A 22,715-nucleotide genomic window follows, 5' to 3' on the forward strand; every position below is an offset into this window, starting at 1 on the left:
ATAAAAGAATCTTTAGAAATCAGAAATATAAGGATGGAAAGTTTTCAGTGTATACAGGAAACATTGCGAGGATAGCAAATGAAGTGGTAAAGCCTGGGCATGGATATTTTCTTTTATCTAAGCCTGACCAGGGCCAGCAGGTTTGATTGCTGCTACAACACAACTAGTTGGACAATAAAGAAGTCTGAGTGACAAAGAATTGATGCTTTCGAATTGTGGTGCTGGAGAAGATTCTTGAGAGGCTCTTGGGCTGCAAGGAGATCAAGCCAGTCAATTCTTAAAGGAAATCAACACTGAATATTCATTGGAAGGACTGTTGCTGAAGCTGAAGCTCCAATACTTTGCCCATTTGATACAAAGAGCCAACTTCTTGCAAAAGACCCTGATGCTGGGAAAGTTTGAAGGCAAAAGAAGAAGAGAATGGGGCAGAGGATGAAATGGTTAGATAGCATCACCAACCCAACAGACATGAATTTGAGCGAACTCTGGGAGACAGAGGTCAGAAGAGCCTGGTGTGCTGCTGTCCACTAGGTGGCAGAGTTGGACACAACTTAGCGACTGAACAAGAACACAACACAATTGACCCATCTCAGGCAGGGCTCACAACAGAGGATCCAGAGGCGGATATTTTGTACATAGATACAGAAATTAATGGAAAAATTTTTTAAAACATGATTTTTAGTTTTCTCAATTTCCATACATTGACCAACTTTCCGTCATTTTGTATCCCACTGTCTAGATTATTGTATGCGTTCTCCTGCCATCTCAGTTATGAAAGGGCAGAGAAGGAATAACACCAGGGTTGTATCAGCCGGTCTGTTTGAAGCTTCCAATATAATTTCAACTTTTTCCCTTCCTCTGACTGTCAGGGACTACCTGGTTTCTCTTTTTTGACACTCCTGGAGAACAACTTTAGAAACACTTTGTGTCAATGGGAGACGTCACCCTAACCATCATACCTTTCTGTCCTTCACATTATTACCACCTATGACTGCAGTTATTGGGATTGATAAAAACACACTGACTCTAGTCTCTTTCAAGTTAAAGAAAGCATAGCTCACAGAAAATAAGATTCTCCCTTAGGCCCATCTGCCTTCAAAAGCCATAGCCTAAAGCCATCTCTAGCCTATTCCCCCACATACCCTTACAAGCAGAATAGTGGTCCTGAACAAAAGACTTGATGGGTATTACCTTATGCTTCTCACCTGCTAACTATCAATATTGTTGATTAGATTTTGTTTGTCTTTAGGCCAGTATCTTAATGTGATTTGTTATCATGTTTCAGGGTTTTTTCGTGCTTCAGCCTGACCAGATACAGGTAAGAGACTTCTCTATATTCCCAGGTACTTATTTCTTCCCTCATCTATAACTCGACATTTAGTAGGAGGATTACCAACCATAATTTGGTGTTTTTTTCCTTGTATGCTGAGGAGGGCTAAACATAGGGATGAAAATATTCTTAAGCCCCACACTTCTCTTTCACATTCTCTGTTAGTAAGTAGCTCCTACTCAACTCCAGGGAGACTGAGTTTTGAGCTCACAAGGAAAGTGTAAACACTGGATTTATTTCCAGGTCAAGTATCATGGAAATATTGTCACAGAAAGTGTACAACTTAGTTGTGTGAGCAACAAATTCAGAGTCTCTGCTTGTTGGTGACTCCTAGTTATTTTTTAACTGCTTCTTCAACAATCCCCAATCCTTCTTTCTTTCCTTCCTTTCTCCTGACTATGACATTTTCCTCTTGGCTGTGGAACTGGAGGAGATAAATGAAATGGGAGGGAAGAGCTCCTAATCAATTGATAGAAAAACAGGTTTAGAGTGAAACTGGTTCCTTGGGATATTTGGAAGCTAATGTGCTATGCAGAGGAAATAGAGTCTTGGGTGTAAAGGGACTGAACAACGTGGAGTCATTCTGTACATCGTAGATGAAAGTGTGTTTGGATGTGAGAGAGTGTGCACACATGTGAATGAGAGCACGTGCTCACACTCATAATAGAAAAACACTTGGAACTAATGTTTTTACCATGGCATTACAGGTGCTAAATCCCTTTTTGATTGTTATTTTCATCCCACAGTTTGACCTTGTCATTTATCGTCCAAGTGTGGCATTAATTTCACGTAAGTGCTTACTGTGCCTTTGTTGCTCCAGCCTGACTCAATATTTGTCCAGTTTAATAAACAGTCAGTATCTTTTCTGCTTAGTGATGATTTGTTTTGATTTATCATTTTTCTGTTTCTGTTTATCCATGATAGATTAAATGCCTATTAATGCCAGAGAACAGGGCTTCCCTGATGGCTCAGCAGATAAAGAGTTTGCCTGCATGGAGGAGATACAGGAGCTGTGGGTTCGATTCCTGGGTCAAGAAGGTCCCCTGGAGAAGGAAATGGCAACTCACTTCAGTAGTTCTTGCCTGAAAAATCCCATGGCGGGCTACAGTCCATGGGGTTGCAAAGAGTCAGACGTGACTGAGTGACTAAGCACAACAACAATACTGGAGAACAGGAATTAGATCTAATTAATACTTGTCACAGAGAGTCCAATCCATTACTGCAGACTTACATACTTGATGTTGAAGAATTAGGGCTATACTTTATGAAAAGTCAAAAATATATGAGATTAGGCTCCTAAACCAGCTTGTTGCTTTGTTCTTGAAAGTTGCCTCTTCAAAGAAGTCCAAAGCCTTTGATGAAAACTAATCACCTTAAATCTCTTACTGTCCCTATGAAGCAAATGAGGGACCTCAGAAGAGGACAGAATTGTCCCTAATTACTGCTTTCCCCCTGTTCTAAATAGAAGTGTTATTCTTTGGAAAGTTTGACAGAGGAGGATCTTAAGTCTTCTATATTTTCTGATTTAATAGCAATTTCCTTTTGATAGCCACTTACCATATTCAAATGACCTTTTGTCATTTACTCATTCGTTGAGTAGTTTATTGAGTTCCGTACCAAGTGCTATGGAAATGTAGAAGCACAAATCTTGCTCCTTACGAATTTACTTTTTAGTAAGGGAGCTAGAAAATATGCAAGGTTAATTATTGAAAATGATGAATTATGTTAAGTGCTCTAAGAAGGGAAGCAAAGTGCCAGGGAAATGCAGAGATGGAAGAAAGTGGCCAGGGTCAAGAAAGTCTTCTGAAGAAGAGGAAAAGAAGGTAATATACAGTGACAGGTATATGGTAAATGTTCAATGAATCTGGTTATATTACTATTATTTTTGTAATTATGACATAGTGGATAGAAAAACAATCATAAACAAAGAGGGAAAAATTGGTGTGTAACAAAGAACAATTCAGTGTGACTCAAGTAAAGGTAGAAAGGAGGATATATGAAGGGGAATACTAGGAAATACTTTGAAAGTAATTGAGAACAAATTAAGTAAGCTTAGGAAGTTTAGATTTTATTCTTTAGAGTCTGTAGTTTAGGTATGACTGCCTCTCTGTTTCCTCTTCAGATCGCTTAGGAAAATGGCTGTCGGTATGATATTAGCATGCCTGGGCTTTGCAGTTGCTGCTGCTATAGAGATAAAAATTAATGTGAGTACAGTAAATCTTAAGGTCCATGAGGACAGGATGAAATCTGTTTTGTTCATTTCTCTAACTTGTTCAATCTTGACTCACTGGGCCCTACCACAGTAGCTATTTTTTAAAAGGTGCATAATAAGTGTTTGTGGTAAATGAGTAGATATAGAGGTAGAGCAGCAGTGCAAAATGAAGGCCACCTCCCACCTGAGTGATGCAGAGTACATTGTCTAGGAATTTCCAAACACCAGTATACAAGATATAGAACCGTTTCTTTCATACCTTACCAGACATTCAAATATCTTTTGGCAGATTGAATAGCCACTATTGGGGAGTGATCTATGGGGCCACAATTGAGTCAAAAAGCATGGAGTTTGTTACCTGGCATCAGTGCTTGCTACACTGAGTTGGAATTTCCTCCTCCAAACTGCCTTCAGAGCCTTCAAAGCCAAATGCTCTTTAGATATAGAAAACTGTGTCCTCTTGGCTAGATAAACTTGGCTGTAGAAACAGGACTGAAGTATGTGTTTTCACTGTATTTGAAGGGTTATTTTCTAGTAATTCTAACACATGTTCTCTCTAAGGAAATGACCACATGCCAGCCAGATTCCCAAGAGATTTTCCTTCAAGTCTTGAATCTGGCAGATGATAAGGTCAAAGTAACAGTGCTGGGTGATGAAAATAATACTCTGTTGGCAGAGTCCATCAAATCCTTTCAGGTATGGACATGAGTGAATTAGAAACACTTTCGGATTATGTGCCAAAGCAGCAGCATATACAGTGGTTTACAGCATGCACCTATGAAGTCGAAGTGCCCCAGTCCAATTCCTGGTTCTGCCACTCCCTAACTGTAAGACCCTGAAGAAGTTATTTTATTTATAAGTCTCAATTTTAGCATCTATAAAATGGCAATACTTTTTATGTCAAAAACTATTGTAAGGATAAATATTATATATAAAGTGTTTAGCATAGTGTCTGGAACATTGTAAGCTCAATAGGTTGTAATTTGTATTATTATTTCAAACTGCCTCCTAACACACACCCTGTTGAAGAGTCTGGCTTATATATTTTCACTGCTATACTATACATATTCTGAAATATTCATTTAAAAATCTTTTAAATAATAAAAGTAGTATACATTTACTGTTGAAAATTGGGGACTGTGTCAAAAGATTGAAAAATCACCTATAAATCCATCACACAGAGATAATCATATTTAGCTTTAGCATTTTTTTTATAAATGAGTAAACAAACTACTTTTTTAAAAGTCTTGCAACACTATGTGCTATATTGACCTTGATTTTTTCCTTAGCACAATCGTCATCAAAAGGATTTTCCCATGTCCTTAGATAAACTTTGAGAATGTGAATTGAACGGATACATAATATTCCATTCTATGGATATACCATGGTTTAGTAAAATATCTCCTTAATAGGCATTTAATTTTTTATTATTATACATATTTCTATAATGAATATCCTTACTCATAAATCTTCATTCATGCCTCTAATTACTCCTATAGTATATTCCTAGAAATGGAATTATGAGGTTAAAGGGTAATGTTGAAAGTATCTGATGAGGTCGCCTGCCCTGGGGTACTATGGGACTGCAGTATTCAAGGCGGGGAAGAAGGTGAAAGTGACAGGCTCTTTACTGTGCAGAATATGCCACACTATTCCAAACTCCACCTGAAGACAAAAACGCAGAATTTCTACTTTCAACTGAAATATCACAATGTGTCTGTCCACACTGAGCATTCTGCGGAGGAGAAAATGTGGTACACTCTGATCATTCGAGAAGATGGGGAAAGTATTTCTAGCATGATGGTAAGTTGAAGAATGGCCTAGTTTCTAATTATCTTAGAGTATGAAGACTGATTCATCAGTATCTTACCAAGGATATACATGATGATCAAATTTTATGATTATCAGTTCCCTCTAGGCACCTGTAACTGATTTTTACTTCCCTCTATTGTAGGTGAAGGATGAAGAAAACAAAACAACCGATGGGATGATAGCCACAAGGTTTGGCTGTCACGGAGACCCAGGCCTCTCTGTTCTCTTTAATCTGGGGTCTCTTCTGAGCTGTGGGGCTTCACATGAAGAAACTTCACACTCTGCTTGTCTTGTACTAGGATGCTGTCTCCTAGAAGATCAGGAGCTTTGGTGTCAGAACACACTTCCCAGGGAAGTGAGAGGCATAGATTCAAAACCAAGTCTTTTGGCTTGCTTTTACATGTGGTACTCAAAGATGACCCTATATCTATGAACACCCTCTGTGCTCTGCCACATAAATTGCTTCTGCTGCATGTTATCCACTTATCTTGCTCTTAAGAAAATAATTGGGTACTTTCCTCTCTGTGATCACCAGAGAGAAATTTAGAAGTAAGCAAATAACCCTCCCTTCATTATTGGTAGTTGAACATCTTTTATAGTTACTGTGTTTTTAAAGTAAAGTTTAAAATAAACATATACAAGCATCATGGTTTAGTAAAGGTAACATACTTGGATTCAAAAGACTTGGTTTTTGAATCTAGATCAAGCTGAAGGTCTTGTTAGGCACCACGGGACAATTACAGAGATGGAGCCCTGAAGAGGTCACCTGCTCACTGGGGCAGGAATCTGACATGATATAGATGCATGTGTCTATGGCCATCAAGATTAGATGGTTGCTGTAGAGAACAGCATTTTAGAGGAGAACTTTTAATGAAAAGTTGAATGTCACTGAAGGCTGGGACAGTCACATTAATCTGCTTTTACATATGCTTCAGGGAGAAGGCAATGGCAACCCACTCCAGTGTTCTTGCCTGGAGAATCCCAGGGACGGGGGAGCCTGGTGGGCTGCCGTCTATGGGGTCCCACAGAGTCTAACATGACTGAAGCGACTTAGCAGCAACAGCACATATGCTTCAGAAAAAGTAAACAGATCCAAATAAGTCATACAACAGTGAGGCCAGGACTTCCCTGGGTCAAAGAGCAATGGGAACCTCCAGGAAGGATGAAAGGAAGCAATTTCTGGGTTAGTGCAGGATGATTGAAAGCCCAAGAATCAACATTAAGGGTTTTAGAGGGAACTGCCCTTCTAATCCCATGGGCCAGGGACTAACACATATGCTACCAAAAACCCAAACTGAGGGACCAATTTATGGGCTCAGGTTCAAAAGACTAGAAAAATCGTTATGAAAGAGTTCAAGTTTGAAGACTCAAAACAATGAAAGCTCAACCTGCTGTGAGCTGGAGTCTGAGTTTTGCATAAAGCAAATCAGACTTCATTTATAAGAGGATGAAGTATCAGTTTTATATAAATACTACTATGTATTTATATATACATAATTATTTCTCTTATGGAGTCTCAATTGATGAATTCCATCATTAGAAAAGGGAAAGAAATTGGTTGCACCAGTGGTGAGTTGAGTTTCAGACTGCCATGAGTGATCACAATAGTGTCATCCTAGCCGAGATCAGGTGAGAGTGTAGCAGACAAAAAACTAACACCCAAGGAAAGAAAAAGATAGGGACAGCTAAGACTACTAATTACTTATGTGTGAGTTTATTATTCATTCAGTTAACAATATATATTATGTACCTTTTATGTGCTAGCCTCTGTTCTAGGCACTAGGCATATAGCAATAAACAAAACAGAAAAGGCCCCTGCCCATTTATCAGGTGGGAGAGTTTGTCTAATCTCTAACAATGCCTCTATCCTCAGGTTTGTTAACACTTTGCATGAAGAGGTCAATGTCTCCCTGGGTACAGATGCATCCCTCATTGTTGGTGAAGACTATGGTGTGTCTGCTTACAGAACTGTGCAAAGAGGAGAGGAAGAGCACTACCCTGTGGACATTTTATTTTTATCAACAACTGACTTTTAAATATTTTCTTTGTGTATAGGTGGGCAGATTAGGTATATCTCAGCTAATTGTAAATATATACATACTCCTGCTCTGTTTCAGCCTTTGCCTCCTTTCCTCAGTCTCTTGTTTTTCTGCACAGATATATTGAAACTATACTTGTTGTGAAACTATGCTTGTACTGAATACTTAACAAGACTATCTCCTGGAGGTTTGCCAGTTTATCATTGGCTCCCACTCCTACCCTTTGGTAACTCCTATAAACACCTTGTTACTTTGAGCTTTTCCTTTCAGATTCACTGTTTTATGCTGTTCCACTAATTCATAATACTCAGAAGAGAAAAATTCATAAGACTTAGATGAGAAGACTTAGAGTCTGAAGTTCACAATAGAAGGCAATTTGTGCATTTTGCATTCAGGTTTAAGGTTAAAAAAACATACCAAACAGGCAATGAAATCTCAGATCAGGCGTAGAAAAGAACTTGGTATGAAAATAATTCACTCTGATACTCCTCTCCTCAAAGAGAAAGGGTAGCTTTGCTGCTTGATTCACCATCAATAGAGAGACAAAATCACTCCTTCCACCAGAAATGGAAGTGCTTTTCTAAACTGTAATGTTTCTTCTAATCTAAATTTGTCCTGTTCCCAGATATCCTGTGGTGCATGGTAGAACAAAAAATGAGGATTTTTCACTGAATTTGGGTCTACTAGACTTTGGTGCAGCTTATCTGTTATTACAAATGTAAGTAGCTCATGACCATTCTCACTCTATTCTTCCATTTATCTGTATCTATATCTATGTAACTATACCATATCTAAATTTATATATAATCTATATCTATCTGTATCTTACTCTATGGCAAGACAGCATCACATACTTATGACGGCTTATGGTGAACATTGTCGGATTTGTGATTTCTGAAGAAGATTTAGCTTCAGGACCAGGGACCAGGCTTTATCACTCAAGAGCTTTAGTCTAGCAGAGTTTTATTAAAGTGAAAAAGGGACAGAGAAAGCTCCTGACATAGACATCAGAAGGGGGACAAAGAGTGCCCCCCTTGCTAGTCTTAGCAAGGAAGCTATATATTTTTTCAATTGGTTATTACAGTAAATCAAGACTGTCTCAAGGTTGTAAAGGTCTTACCAGACCTACTTCTGCAATTTACATTTTAAGATAATGGGATTAGAACTAACAACAGAAAGATCTTACCAGACCCACTCCCATAATATACATTTTAAAATGACAGGATTAGTAAGAAGGTTCTCAAGAAGGAGAAACAGGTCCGCAAGCAGGATACATTGTTGTTACAGAGTTTAAGCAAAACATATCCTTGAGCAACATGAGTTGTTTTGTAGTGCAATCATCAGATATGGGCTTAAAGGAAAAAAAAGGCTGTCCTTTTCTCCTCCTTGAACTCCAGACCCCCTATTTCCTCCTTGAGAGACCCAGACCCCTTTCTCCTCCCTGGGGACCCTGGACTTCTTATCAACCTACCTAGGAATTGACTCTCTCAGTTATTTCTAGTGTAGGGTGATAGCTTCTATAGTGACTTTAAAAAACTCCTAAGATCTAAATAGAGGACATAAAAGAGAGAACACTGGCAAGAGGCCCAAGGTCTTGAGGAATGGTAGACATAACTTATCTTGAGTCATTGCTGTGAGGTGACCTGGTCTGCTCCACTCCCATTATGGCACCAAGAAAACAAAAATTATTTTGGTCTTCTTGACTCACTTCACATGTGGTTTCCCTAGCTCCTAGAAAACATCTGCTAGCACATCACAGTCTGAAATACCAAGACTGGTAGCAAATGTCAATCTCTACACAAAGGTCCCTCAAAAGCAATTGTGTCAGCAATTAGGCATGATACCTCTGAATTTTAATTCTGATGTCAACCTTGATTCCAATTTTATTTCATTACTTTTGACATTGTATTAAATATAAAAAGAGGACCATGAATAAGAAAAAGATGAAAATTTCTCAAATTGTGATGAGAATCATCTATAAAATTTTATTAATTGTAATTAGTTTAGCATGATATCTTTAGTATTCCATTTATTATAGTTTATTGAAATATAATTCATATCATACATTTCACCCACTTAAAGTATATAATGGTTTTAAATGTAAAGGTAACATATTCAATATATATTATATATTCAATACACACAGAATATATTTCTAATAATATATATTCAGTGGTTTCTAATAAATTCAGAGTTGTGTAATTTTAGAGCATTTTCCTCATTCCAAAAAGAAGCCACATACTCATTAGCAGTCACTCACCATTTCCTCCCAAACTCCCCAGCTCTAGACAACCACTTGTCTACTTTCTGTCTCTGCTATTATTAATCTCATGATATATCCAGATATTATACCTACTATCTAATAACATTTACTACCTAGGAAATGGCAACCCACTCCAGTACTCTTGCCTGGAAAATTCCATGGACGGAGGAGCCTGGTAGGCTACAGTCCATGGGGTCGCAAAGAGTCAGACACAACTGAGTGACTTCAATGTCAACTTGGTTTTATTCCAAGGAAAATATATAATTTCAAAAATTCCATTTCATTTATTATAATAAATATTACTAAATACAATCCATATACAAGAAAACCAACTCAGCTAAAAACTTTCACATAGTGAAAATAATTTTTGAAAAAAGATTGTAGAATCATGTATAGTTGGTAACATTAATAACAAAATATTGACTCTGAAAAGATTCTTTTTGACCAAAATTTTATAGGAAAATTGCATCTTTTTGACAAAATTTTTATGTGTGAGTTTAAAAATAATGGCCAGTAAATAGAATACAAATAGTAGATGGTATTTGATATGGATTTTTAAAAATTGATCAAGAAAATCTTCAGTGTAAGAGTTACCAAGAAAATAATGTCTGATTTTTATTCTGATATTATAATCTGATAAAAGTAATTTTAGTAAAATAAATATTTAAATGGAAAATGTGAGAAATATTTTAATTGTACTTACATAGAAAATTGAACAAAGAATTAAACTTTTTTAAGTACGTGCTTTTCTGAAAATTCATTGTTTGTAAAATTCAGATGCCATTTTACATTTAAAATGTTAGCCAGAATCAAAATACCCAGTAGGTCAAAATGATGGGATACTATAGTATGAAATAGTCTGCCATTTAAGGTCTCTGCAATAATGGTATCTGATTGACTGAAGCCAGCCAAGTGAGTGCAGTGTTACCAAAAGGAATTTCAAAAACCTGAAATTGTGTAGAAATTGCTGTTTCTTCATGGTACCACAAGAATGACAATACAATGAGGAGATGGATACAAGATGCCACAGGCCACAAGAATATTTACTTGAGACTCCTAACAAGCCCATTTCTTGTTTCCCTCACTAAGAGAACCAATCAGGGTCCTCAGGCCTGGAAGGTGGAATACATCCCAGCCAACAAAGTGTCCGTTGCATGGCAGCTACCACAATATGCCCTTGTTACAGCTGGGGAGGTCATGTTCTCTGTCACAGGACTTGAGTTTTCTTATTCTCAGGTAGGTTTTTGCAAGTGGAAAGTGGAGGTAGAGCTATTGCTCAGAGGATGGAGTTTTAATCCTGACACTCTCTTAATTAGTTATGTGACCGTGGCCAAGATCTCCATTATTTTGGGCCTTAGATTCTTTACGATCTTAAGCAGAGAATCAGCTTGACCTCCAGGAGTGTGGCAGGCTGGATCCATGTTTGGGATCCAGAAGGGGATACTTAAACATTAAGAATAAGGATTGTGGAATCAAACTGCCCATGTTCAAATTTTGGCTGCATACCTATTGTGTAACCTTCAGCAAGTGAATGATCATCTCTCTAAAGCTATTTTTATGTGTAAAATAAGAATAGTAATAGAACTCTTCCCTTAGGGTTGTAATGAAGATTATATGATATAATAAATTAATATTCAGTTAAGAGTGCCATCTTGTTACGATGAACATTATTACCTGAATCATTTTACTATGTTCAATTACTATAAACATATTCCCTGAATCAATGTGAATGCTGAACTTAGAGGGGGAAGTTCAAATCTGGAAGTTTGGGTGGGAGAACTTTTCTGGGTAGATGCTTGGTACAGGAGAGTGATGTAGAGAGTTTCTTTACTCACAGATTTGTGTCTTCTTTAGGCTCCCTCTAGCATGAAGTCTGTACTCCAGGCAGCCTGGTTGTTGACGATAGCATTTGGGAATATCATTGTGCTTATTGTGGCGCAGTTCAGTGGCCTGGCCCAGGTATGTACTAAGAGAAGCAGGAGCACATGTCTACCCAAGGATTTCCCTCCATCTTCCTCTGCTGCCCTTCCCCGACCCCTCTGTTCCCCACATTCCCACTCAGCCCTCTGTCTTAAACATAGACTTTGCCAAGAAAATAGACAGGTAAGCTGCAATAATGGCCACCATAGGCCCATGTCAGGAGAGGACAGTTAGTCCTGTCTTTTCTTACCAAAGCTCTTCCAAAACTGGTGACCCTGGGTCAGTCTGCTCCTCAGTCTTCATCTTAGAAAGATCAGTTTAGTATCAGGTTCTCCATATTTTTCTCTTCTATGTATTTCTTCCTACAGTGGGCCGAATTCATTTTGTTTTCCTGTCTCATGCTGGTGGTCTGCCTGATCTTCTCCATCATGGGATACTACTATGTTCCTTTAAAGCCAGAGGATGTTCAGGGGTCAGCAGATAAGCAGACCCCTCAAATCCAAGGAAATATGATCAACCTGGAAACCAAGAAGACAAGGCTCTAATGGTTCCCTAGACTCTGCCCAGACCCAGTTCCTGACTCTGGTTTTGGCCATCACCATCTTCAAGCATTTTTTACTCCAACTTGGTTGGAAGGGAGAAGTAGCATCACAATGAACTGATCTTCACTTTTCTCTGATGATAGAGGCAATTCTAGGACTGGGTTTTTCAGTACATTAAAGCAAAGTCCCTGAGATGTTATGTCTTTCTATATGTCATCGAACTCAGTAAACCTTGTATGGTTTTGCTGTAGCTGGCCTGGCATCTCCAAAAACACAAATGTATAATTGAGATTGGTCTTTGTGGTTATCAAAGTTCTGTAGGAATTCTTTTACCTGCCATTTAGAGCAGATGACCCCACCTTTTGAAGTGCTGATTTAAGGCCAAATTTCAGAATAACAGAGAAATGGTATTTTCAAATGTCTTCATTAACGGTGTATTTGTTGTTTACAAGACTTCAGGAATTGTTATGTCTGGTGTGATCTCATCCAGGGCCTGACTTGTCAGCTCTTCAGGTTCAGTAAGACTGCAGTTAATTTTTCAGTACAAATAATAAAAGACAAAATGATATTTTATTAACACACAGGATAAGATATATCATTCTGATAATTACAGTATTTTATCTATTAATCCAAACACCCCTTTCTCAGTATTGATAGGACCTTGGAAACCAAATTAAAGACAGTAAACATGGTTCTGCAAAACAGAAAAGTATAAACTGTACAAGTCCTGATGAACAATTCTTGTACAGTATATGCTTTTCTTAGGGACTATAATGTTTTAACTCTAGATTATGCCCACCTGTGGACAACTGTATAGACACTAATTATCATTTTCCAACCCTCATTTTCAATGTTGTTGGCCCACCTTTTTCTTATATTATTTATTGCTGCTGCTGCTGCTAAGTCACTTTAGTCGTGTCCGACTCTGTGCAACCCCATAGACGGCAGCCCGCCAGGCTCCCCCGTCCCTAGGATTCTCCAGGCAAGAATACTGGAGTGGGTTGCCATTTCCTTCTCCAATGCATGAAAATGAAAAGTGAAAGTGAAGTCGCTCAGTCGTGTCTGACTCTTAGCGACCCCATGGACTGCAGCCTACCAGGCTCCTCCGTCCATGGGATTTTCCAGACAAGAGTACTGGAGTGGGGTGCCATTGCCTTCTCCGTATTTATTGCTACAAATATTTAATAATAACAGTATTTTTTTATGAAAGCAACTTCCTTTCTTACTGGTACTTCCTTCAGCTTCAAAGTAGTGGATCTGTTTTGATATTTTTTCTTGTTTTACTTTCCCCCCAAAATTTAAATGCCCTATTTATTTTTTTAAAAAGTTAATACTCTAGTAAACCCAGTACTCTAGGTTTGAGCTTCTAAAATGGCAGTGCTCAATGCGGGACATGGTTCCATTTCAGTATTCAAACAAAATCCGGAGTTGAAGGAAGAAGTGATAGAATATGACAGGGTTTTGTTTGTTTGTTGCTGTGTTGGTGAAAAAAGTTGAGAAATAATACCTTGCACACAGTGAATGACTCAGTGGACAGACATGGGAATATAATGACTTCTGGGGGAAAGTATTGCTGGAGGAAATGTTCAGAATAACTCTCCTAGAAAGTCTCATTTCCACTGGTTTTGCTCCATTATTCTCATCTAGAACTGTTTTGAGTCAGTCTCACATTGTAAACATAACAAGAAAAGTTGCTCCATTTTCCCAAGCTCTGGTCCTGGTTACCAAGTTTTCAGAAGTGCTTTACTGACAGCAACACTATCCAGTTTCCACAGATAACCTTTTTAAAACTGGCCAGGTCTGAGTTACGGCACTTGGGATCTTCATTGTGGCAATCTGGCTCTTGGTCATGGCATGAGGAATCTAGTTCCCTGACTAGGGATTGAACCCAGGCCCCCTGGACTGGGAGTGTGTTGTCTTAATTGCTGGACCACCAGGCAAGTCCCTCCACAAATATCTTGATGTGAACCTGACTTTGCTTCTTCAGAAAATACTCTGGCCCCATTTCAGCAGCTTTAACTCAATCTGTTCTATGAACTACTGTCTCAGAGATATTAACAGTGCTAATAGTTTCTTTGGACAAATAAATTTTGGAAATGAAGAATATTACATCATCTTCTTAACACCTGGATATTAAAGATTCTGAGAAATCCTTCAGCAAAGACATACGACTCCTTGTTCAGCCTCATATGTTATAGTGTTCTCCAGAACACTGACTTGGGAAAAACTGGCAGACAATTCTTTGTGTTGAACTAAAAGCTTTCTTTATGAAACTGCCTACCATGGTTCTTTCCCTTATGGCTAACTAGAATAAGCATAAACCTCTCTTTTATGCAGTACTCTTTTTGCTATTTGGGGAGAATTTTCATGTTGCCTCAAGTAAGCATTCATCAAGCTAAAGATTCTCAGCTTTTTTCATGGCTCTTCACAGGGTATAGTCCAGACCTTTCACAACTGTTTTTCCAATTCTGAAAAATATTCTTTGCTTGATATGCAACAGTGGGTCAGAATCCTTCTTAATATGGGTTCTGTTGCATACATGCTCAGTTGCTCTGTCATGCCCGACCCTTTGTGATCCTATGGATCCCTCCAGGCTCCTCTGTCCCTGGGATTCTCGAGGCAAGAATGCTGGTGTCGGTTACCATTTCCTCCTCCAGGGGGCCTTCCCAACCCAGGGATCAAACCTGTAACTCCTGCGTCTCATGCACTGGCAGGCAGATTCTTTACCACTGAGCTACCTGGGAAACCTGAACACATTTTAAAAGAATTTTTGTCACTCTATATATGCATAGAAAATATTTTGGAATGATATTCATCTACTAAAGATTTTTATTGAAGCATAGTAGATACATCATTGAATTCATTCCTTATAAGTGTACATTTGAATGATTTTTAGTACAATCATCACCATAATCCAATTTTAGAATACTTCCATCACCCCAAAAAGGAACCTCTTGTCCACTTGCAGTCAATTCCTGTTCCACCCCTGGCTCAGGCAACCATTAATCTACTTTCTGTCTCTGTAGAGTTACCTTTTCTGGATCATATGATATGTGGTCTTTTACATCTGACTTCCTCTACTGAGCATGTTTTTGAAGTTTATCCATGTTGTAGCACCTATCAGTTATTTTTTTTAACTACAGAATAGAATTCCATTGTGTGGATATACTATATTTTGTTCATCCATTCACCAGTTGAGGGAAATTTAGCTTTTTTTTTTTTTTACTGCATTTTTAGTTATTAGAAACAAGGCCCCTATGACCATTCAAGTATAAGTCTTCAAACAAATAGAGTGTTCATCTTGTATATATGCCAGGGAATGAAACTGCTGGGTCACATGATAAATTTATGTTTGATATGTTTTTTTGATTGCCAAAAGGCCTTTTAAAATGGCTACATTATTTTACATTTCAATCAGCAATTTCCATTTCTCCATGTCTGGGCCTTCACTTATTATTGTCTTTTATTATCATCATTCTAGTAGTATTACATTTTTATTTTAATTTCCATTTTACTAATAAACAGCATCTTTCATGTGCTTATTAGCCATCTTTGTTTTCTCTGGTGAAATCTCTATTCAAATCTTGCCTATTTTTAAAAATTATGTTGTTTATCTTCTTCTTGAGTTGTGAGAGTTCTTTATTCTGGTTAAAAATATTTTGTTAGAAATATGATTTGTCATCATATTCTCTAAGTTGTGACTTGTATTTCCATTTCCTTAATGGTGTCTTTTGAAGTGCAAAAGTTTTAAATTTTGATGAAGCTCAATTTATAAATTTTTCTTTTAAGGGCTATACTACTGGTGTCATATCTAAGAACTCTTTAACTAATCCAAGGACACAAAGGATTCCGACTAGTTTTTTCTAAATGGTTTAGTTTTAACTCTTAAGTTAGGTCTGTTGTCCATTTTGAGTTAACTGCTTGGGTATGCAACAAATCCACCTTTTTGCTTGTGGCTATGCAAATGACCCAGCAGCGGTTTGTAGAAAAGACTATTTTTCTCCATTGAGTTGCCTAAATAGCTTTGGCAAAAAATCAATTTACCATAAATATAAGGATTTGTTTCTGGGCTCTTAGTTATTTCCATTGACCAATATGTCTGTCCTTATGTTAGTATCATACTATGTCTTGCAATTGTACTTTTCAAGATTATTTTGACTATTCTGGTAATTAGTCTTGCATACCTGGAATAAATCCCAGTTGTTCATGGTATATATTTACTTTTGTGTATTAAAATACTTGGTAATATTCTGTTAAGGATTTTTGCACCTAAGTTCAGGAGGAATGTTTGTTTGCAGTTTTCTTTTTTTCTGGCCATGTCTTTGTCTGGCTCTACTGTCTTCCTGAATGAGGTGGGAAATGTTTCCCCCTCTTCTATTTTCTGAAAGAGGTATAAAGTTAGTTTTAATTACCCTTTAAAAGTTTGATAGAATTGTCCAGTGAAACTATCTGGGCCTTGAGTTTGATTTTGGAAAGCTTTTTAATTAAAAATTCAATTTCCTTAATGGTCATAGGGCTATCCAGATTGTCTATTTCATCGTCTTGAATTGCAGCAGTCTGTGGTGCTTAAGGAATTGTTCTGTTTTTTTCTACGTTGTCATATTTATGATCATATAGTTGTATGTAGTGTTCCTTTATTTTCTTTTAACAGCTGCACTATCTGGAATGATATATCTTATTTCATTCCTGATATAGGTGATATGTGTTCTATTTTTTTCAGTCTTGCTAGAGGTTTATCAAATTTACTGATTTTTTTTTTTAAGAACCAACTTTTTGTTTCCTTGGGGTTTTTTTTTCAGTAATGTTTTCCTATTTCCAATTTTATTTTATTTATTTTCTGCTCTTTATTATTTCATTCCTTCTGCTTGCTTTGGGTTTATTGTGCTCTGTTTTCTAGTTTCTGGAGGAAAGAATTTAGATTATATTACACCTTTCCTCATTTTAAACGTAAGCATTTGGTGCTATGAATTTCCCTCTCAATACTGCTTTAGCTGCCTCCTACATACTTTGTGTTCTAATTTTTATTTAGTTCTATATACTTTTTAATTTTCATTGAGGCTTATTGTTTACCCATAATTATTTAGAAGTGTGTTGCTTAGTTTCCAAGTATTTTGAGAGTTTCCTGTTGTCTTTGTTGCAGATTTCCAGTTTGATTCCATTGTAGTCAGGGCATGTAAGCTTTATGATTTCAACTTTTTTATTTATCAAGATCTGTTTTATGGTATATTTTATGGGTTTTGTGTTTTTTTTTCTACTTGGTGAATGTTCCACAGAAATTGAGAAAATTATGTTCTACTATTGTTGGATGGTCTGTTTTATATGTTAATTAGATCTTGATGATTGTGTTGATCAGATGTTTTTGCCTAATACTTCTATCAGTTACTGAATGGGAGCAGTGTTAAGGTTCCCAACAATAATTATAGATTCTTCTCTTTCTCCTTTCAGCTTTAACAGTTTTGCCTCATGTATTTGAAGCTCTATGGTTTAGTTTATACAAATTAGTATATTGTGTCTTCCTGACAGACTGATCCTTTAACTATTATATAATATCTCTTTTTGTCTCTGATAATTTTGCTATGAAGTCTACTTTAGGAAATTTTAATACTGTCACTCCTTTTAATTTTTATTATTAATGTGTACATGGTGTATCTTTTCCATCCTACTTTAGACTACCTGTAGTTGAATACAAAGTGAACATATAGTTGGATTTAGTGTTTTTTTTTAATATTTTAATCTACTCTTTTAATCTGTCTTTTGATTGGTATATTTAGACAGTTTACAACAAAGGCAATTATTGATATGTTGGCACTTTAGGATGTTCTTTTATTATTTCCTACCTGTTTCTTTTGGATGTTGTTGCTGTTTATTCTCTTTCTTACCTTTCTGCAAGTTACTTGAACATGTTTTTGGATTTCATCTTGATTTATTTATAGCACTTTTGAGTTTATCTCTTTGTAGTTTTCATATGGTTGCTCTGGATACTACTACTAACTCTGTACTTGGTATCACAGTGTTTACTACTTAAAATGAAGTATAGAAACCTCACTTCCAGTTAGGTTTCTTTATCTTCCTCACCTTTACCTATTATTGTTAACTCACTGTATAACTCCCATTTCTTTTGCGAGTTTTTTTCTTTTCCTTTGGGGTTTTATAAATCATATTTTATGAATGAAACAAATTATAATACTATCTAATACTCAAAAGAATGTCTATTATATGGACTCATATTTCTAACCTATTTTTTCTTTTGCTTTCTGATGCTTAAGTTTCCTTTTATCCTTTTCTTTCTGTTTGAAGAACTTCTATCCAGTCTTTCCAGGATTTATCTGCTAGTCACAAAATCTTTCAATTGTCATTCATCTGTGAATGTTTTTATTTTCCCTTCATTTCTAAAAACTGGTTTTTCCAGATACAAAATTATGAGTCCATAGTTCTTTTCATTCAGCCCTTAAAAAATATTTTGACATTTCCTTTTTCATGATCTCACATGAGAAATCCGTTCATATGGTGTTTCCCTACAGGGACTTCATTGTTTTTTTCTGGCTGCTTTCAAGATTTTTTGTCTTTAGTTTTCGAAAGTTTAATTATGATATGTATTGACATGGATTCTTGGGATTTATCCTGTTTAGTTTCTTGAATCTCTATGTTGATGTTTTTCATCAAATTTGGCAAGTTTTCAGTCATTATTTCTTCAAATGTTCATTCATTCTTCCCTCTTTTTCCTCTGCTTTCTTAGACTCCAGTGATATGAATGTTGGCTATTTTGTTATGAGTCCACAGGTCCCTGAGGCTCTGGTCACTTTTTCCCAATCTCTTTTCTGTTATTCAGATTGGGTGAATTCTGTTGTTCTGTCCTGATGTTCACTGATTCATCATCTCCACTCTACTGTGAGCCCATCTAGTAAGTCTTTAATTTCTATTTTTTAGTTCTATAACTTTTGCATAATTTCTATTTCTTTTCTGTGATTTTTTTTATACTTGTACTTTAGTGAATTTGTAATTGATTATTGTAGCATTTCTATAATGCCTGCCTTTAAATTCTTATCAGACTAACTACAACATCTGATTCATCTTGGTGTTGGCATTCTTTCAAGTTGTGATTTTATTGTTTCTTGATTTATATCCTGGACATTTTGTCTATTATGTTAGGAAAATCTGGGTTCTATTTAAATATTTTACAGGAAGTTACTCTATTTAGGTTTAACATATGAGTCTTAGCCTACTTTTGTGGGTTGATTCCAGTAATTGTTTAATTTTCAGAGACTTTGTGACTGCCTGAGGGTTGAAATTTCCTCTGGCTGGGTTGCCAAGATACCTCTTGGTGAGGGAGGTGGTGGGGAAAGTCTTCAGTTAGTAACCCTCCCCCTACCTCCAGCTACCCAGGTTTCTCTGGGCAGGGAGGAGAATAAAGTGATTTCTTGGACCCAACTGCTAGCTATAAGGCTGCTAGCTGTGACAGGTTCTTTTTCCTGTTTCCACCAGAGAGCCCTCGTATCTCTGGGCAGAGGAGGAAAGTCTCTGGCCCTTGGGTTCAATGAGGCTTCTCCAGTTGGGCCACCTGCTTACTGGTTCCTCCCATCCACATCAGCATCTCTCCACAGAAAAGAGGAATCTCTGATTCAGCAGGGAAGGAGAATGCTTCCCCTGGTCACTTATTTTTGACAGGACTCCCAGTAGGTCCCCCTTCCCTGAGGTTGTAAGAAGGGCTTCCACTAGGATCCAGGGGAAAGAACAAGCTACTAGACTACCTTCTGTTGCTAGATGGGAAGTCAGAAAAGAAGACTAGGTCTGGGTGGCTGCCTTCTGCTGGTTGGAGACACAAGATGCCCTGCCTCTGTGTTGTCATCTGGTCCTGGGTTCCCAAACCAGCTTACTTTCTTCTTAGCACTCTTCAGATTTCTTCTTTGTTTGTCTCTTTTAACATTTCTAGGATTTATCAAGTTGTGTTTAGTGAGGAGCAGCAGAGGAAAAGAGGTCTATGTCAGCTTGTCTAGACCAGAAGTCTCTCAGTTACTGAATTATCTATTAAAATTTTAATTTTTTCTATTTTGCCAATTTAGACTCAGTTACATTATGGACATTAAAATAATCTCAAAGAAACATTTGCCCAGTGCAGGCACTTATCAGTTTTCTCCAATATGTAATTAATGAGAAAAATGGATGGAGAAAAAATAGATGTCAATACAAAAGGATCTAAAATGAGCTTAAGGCCATACACACAAAGATACTGTTGAGGAACACACATACATTCACACACACTTCATCTCAGGACATCTCCTTATGGTCTACTGGAGGAGAGTCTCTACATGAAGTACAAATGGATTCATGAAGACACCAGAGGGGGCTAAGGAAAATGAGAGAGATGTAGGGCTTGTTACAGAGAGGCACAGATCCTTCCTCCTGGGGCACCGAGTGGCAAAACCTGTCTGGATGCCTTTACTTGGAAAATCCCCACCCTGCAAGGCTCAATGGTGCCAAGAGAAAGGTGGCTCCACAACTATCAGGTTGATCTGGCTCTTCTCTAAGCCTTAGTCAGAGAAGGCTTAATTTCAAGTGCATCAAAATAGATATCTAGGACAGAATCCTCAAGTCAGTACCTTTCACTTCTTATTTATTTATGTATTATGCTATTCCCCAAAAGCATTTAAGGTGATTTTAATGGATACATACTATATAAAAAAAATATATAGATACAGGCAAAAAAAGAAAAAAGCAAGAAGAAAACGAAAGGAATAAAACTGGCGCAAAAGTGCTTCTCTGTGACTTTGTACACTTGCAATAAATAGCCTGTGAGAGGGCACATTGCTGGAACATTTCCTGTGCCATCTCGGCGTGAACCCTCAAAGGCACTCAGGACCAGTCTTGGGGGCAGTAAAGTGGACTCAGAACATGAAGGGATCCTCTAGATATGCTATCGGGGGAGACAAGGTTCCATGGAAATTTCCTTATAGTACTCCATAGATTTCTTGCTCTGAGACATGTTTGATTTCCTCTTAAAGATTCCTGAGTTCTCACAGTTCTGAGCAGTGTGACCCAGTTGAAGACTCAGGTTACTAAGTTCCTGAGGGAATCACATCCCAGTTAGGATTCATTACAAGTCTGACTACCTGAATATGCAGAGTGTGTACCAAGGTTAAAACACCAGTCATTAACTCCTCAAACTTTGTTTATAAAATTCTTCCATCTGATTCTCAGAATCTAAGCCAAAGATACAAACTTGCGATGTCCATCTCAAGTCAACTGGAAGTCTAGATGCTGCTGCTGACACACAGGAGCTGAGAAGTCACCACAGAAGCAGTGTTGTGCCTGGTGACTAAATGACCACACTCCTTCCACTATGGGAGCTCTCTCTCTCCTGGGGAATAAAAGAACACAAAAATCCAGTCAGCTGTGCTCTATTGTCTATGTATACAATACACAAATGGGCTTGATTCGGGTGCAAATCCTCAGTGAGTGGTGGCTGCTGGGACAGCAGCTCTGAATCTAAAACATTACTTCTTGACTCTTCATGAAGCCAGTTTCTCCCCCTGGCTTTGGTTTCTTGCTTTTCTACCTTTCTGAGCCTCGCTCAACCACCTTTAACTTCTGAAAACTCATTCACTCTGCCTCTTACTGATTTTTAACATCTTTAAATCTCTTGAAAAAGAGATACCCTGTTCATTCATCAGCACCTCTCTCTATCAATTTGTTCATGAAGACATGGCCCAGTTTTCTTTTCTCTATTTATATTCTCCTGAACCATTTGTTCTCAACCCTTGTCTAAAAAGTTCAGTTTCATACCATGGTATTTCTCTGAAGTTATTTTTTCAGATCACTAATTACCTCTTGCTGACCAAGCTCAGTGACTTTTCTTCAGAAGTTATTCCACTTGATCTTTTGGCATTTTCATCTTGTGCTATGAGGGCTTCAAAAAATATGGTTTCCATTTCTCATATTTCTCTATGTAATGGAGATTATTTTTACTCTAGTTTTGAATATCTACAGCTGTCATCAATGAATGTGACCTTTCTTGTTGGAATGGCAACGTATCTGTCTCAAAACACACTGTTCAAAATGTACATGTATGTACCACATTCATGTTGCTTCAAAAATTTTGTATGTTTCCATTTTATCAAGAAAATAAGTTTTAGGGGGCATGGTTTCTAATCAAAACGATGTGGGATGGGAGAGAGTGGCCAAACTGGCAGAGTAGAAAGGCCCTGAGCTCACCTCTCATAAGCACACCAAAATTACAACTATTTCCAGAATAACCATCGATAAGAAAAAAAACTAAAAAAAAAAAAAAAGAAAGAAAAAAAACTGGAACCTATAAGATAATATCTCCTGCAACCAAACACATAAAGAACTACAGTGAGACAGGTAGGAGGGGCAGACTTGCAATATAATCAAATCCCATACCCCCCAGGTGGGTGAACCACAAACTGGAGAATAGTTATATTGCAGAAGTTCTCCCACAGGAGTGAGTGTTCTGAGCCCCATGTCAGGCTCCCCAGCCTGGAGATCAGGCATCAGGGAAATCAGCTACTAGAGCATCTGAATATTTAATATTCTTAATAAGTATTTTGTAAAAAGTTATGGTAAAGTTGTACCTGCTGAA

General features: G+C 37.4%; 2 protein-coding genes across 3 annotated transcripts in view; one reads left to right on the forward strand and one right to left on the reverse strand.

The window, feature by feature from the left end:
* Positions 1-13,034, forward strand: part of LOC122444620 (solute carrier family 15 member 2-like) — a 34,882-nt gene extending 21,848 nt beyond the window's left edge. The window contains 12 exon segments of the mRNA XM_043473112.1: positions 1,286-1,318; positions 2,038-2,095; positions 2,098-2,119; positions 3,453-3,534; positions 4,104-4,238; positions 5,181-5,345; positions 5,497-5,543; positions 7,228-7,344; positions 8,019-8,115; positions 10,746-10,892; positions 11,511-11,615; positions 11,945-13,034. Of these exon segments, the coding sequence (XP_043329047.1) occupies positions 1,286-1,318; positions 2,038-2,095; positions 2,098-2,119; positions 3,453-3,534; positions 4,104-4,238; positions 5,181-5,345; positions 5,497-5,543; positions 7,228-7,344; positions 8,019-8,115; positions 10,746-10,892; positions 11,511-11,615; positions 11,945-12,121 (1,185 nt within the window). The 3' untranslated portion in view covers positions 12,122-13,034.
* A 7,678-nt stretch (positions 13,035-20,712) lies between these two features.
* Positions 20,713-22,715, reverse strand: part of ILDR1 (immunoglobulin like domain containing receptor 1) — a 32,775-nt gene continuing 30,772 nt past the window's right edge. For both annotated transcript variants that reach the window (XM_043473115.1, XM_043473114.1), the window contains exon 8: positions 20,713-21,473. In XM_043473115.1, the coding sequence (XP_043329050.1) occupies positions 21,454-21,473 (20 nt within the window). In that variant the 3' untranslated portion in view covers positions 20,713-21,453. The remainder of the gene's footprint in view (positions 21,474-22,715) is intronic.

Source organism: Cervus canadensis, chromosome 7 (assembly GCF_019320065.1).
Source record: "Cervus canadensis isolate Bull #8, Minnesota chromosome 7, ASM1932006v1, whole genome shotgun sequence".
Taxonomy (NCBI): Eukaryota; Metazoa; Chordata; class Mammalia; order Artiodactyla; family Cervidae; genus Cervus; species Cervus canadensis.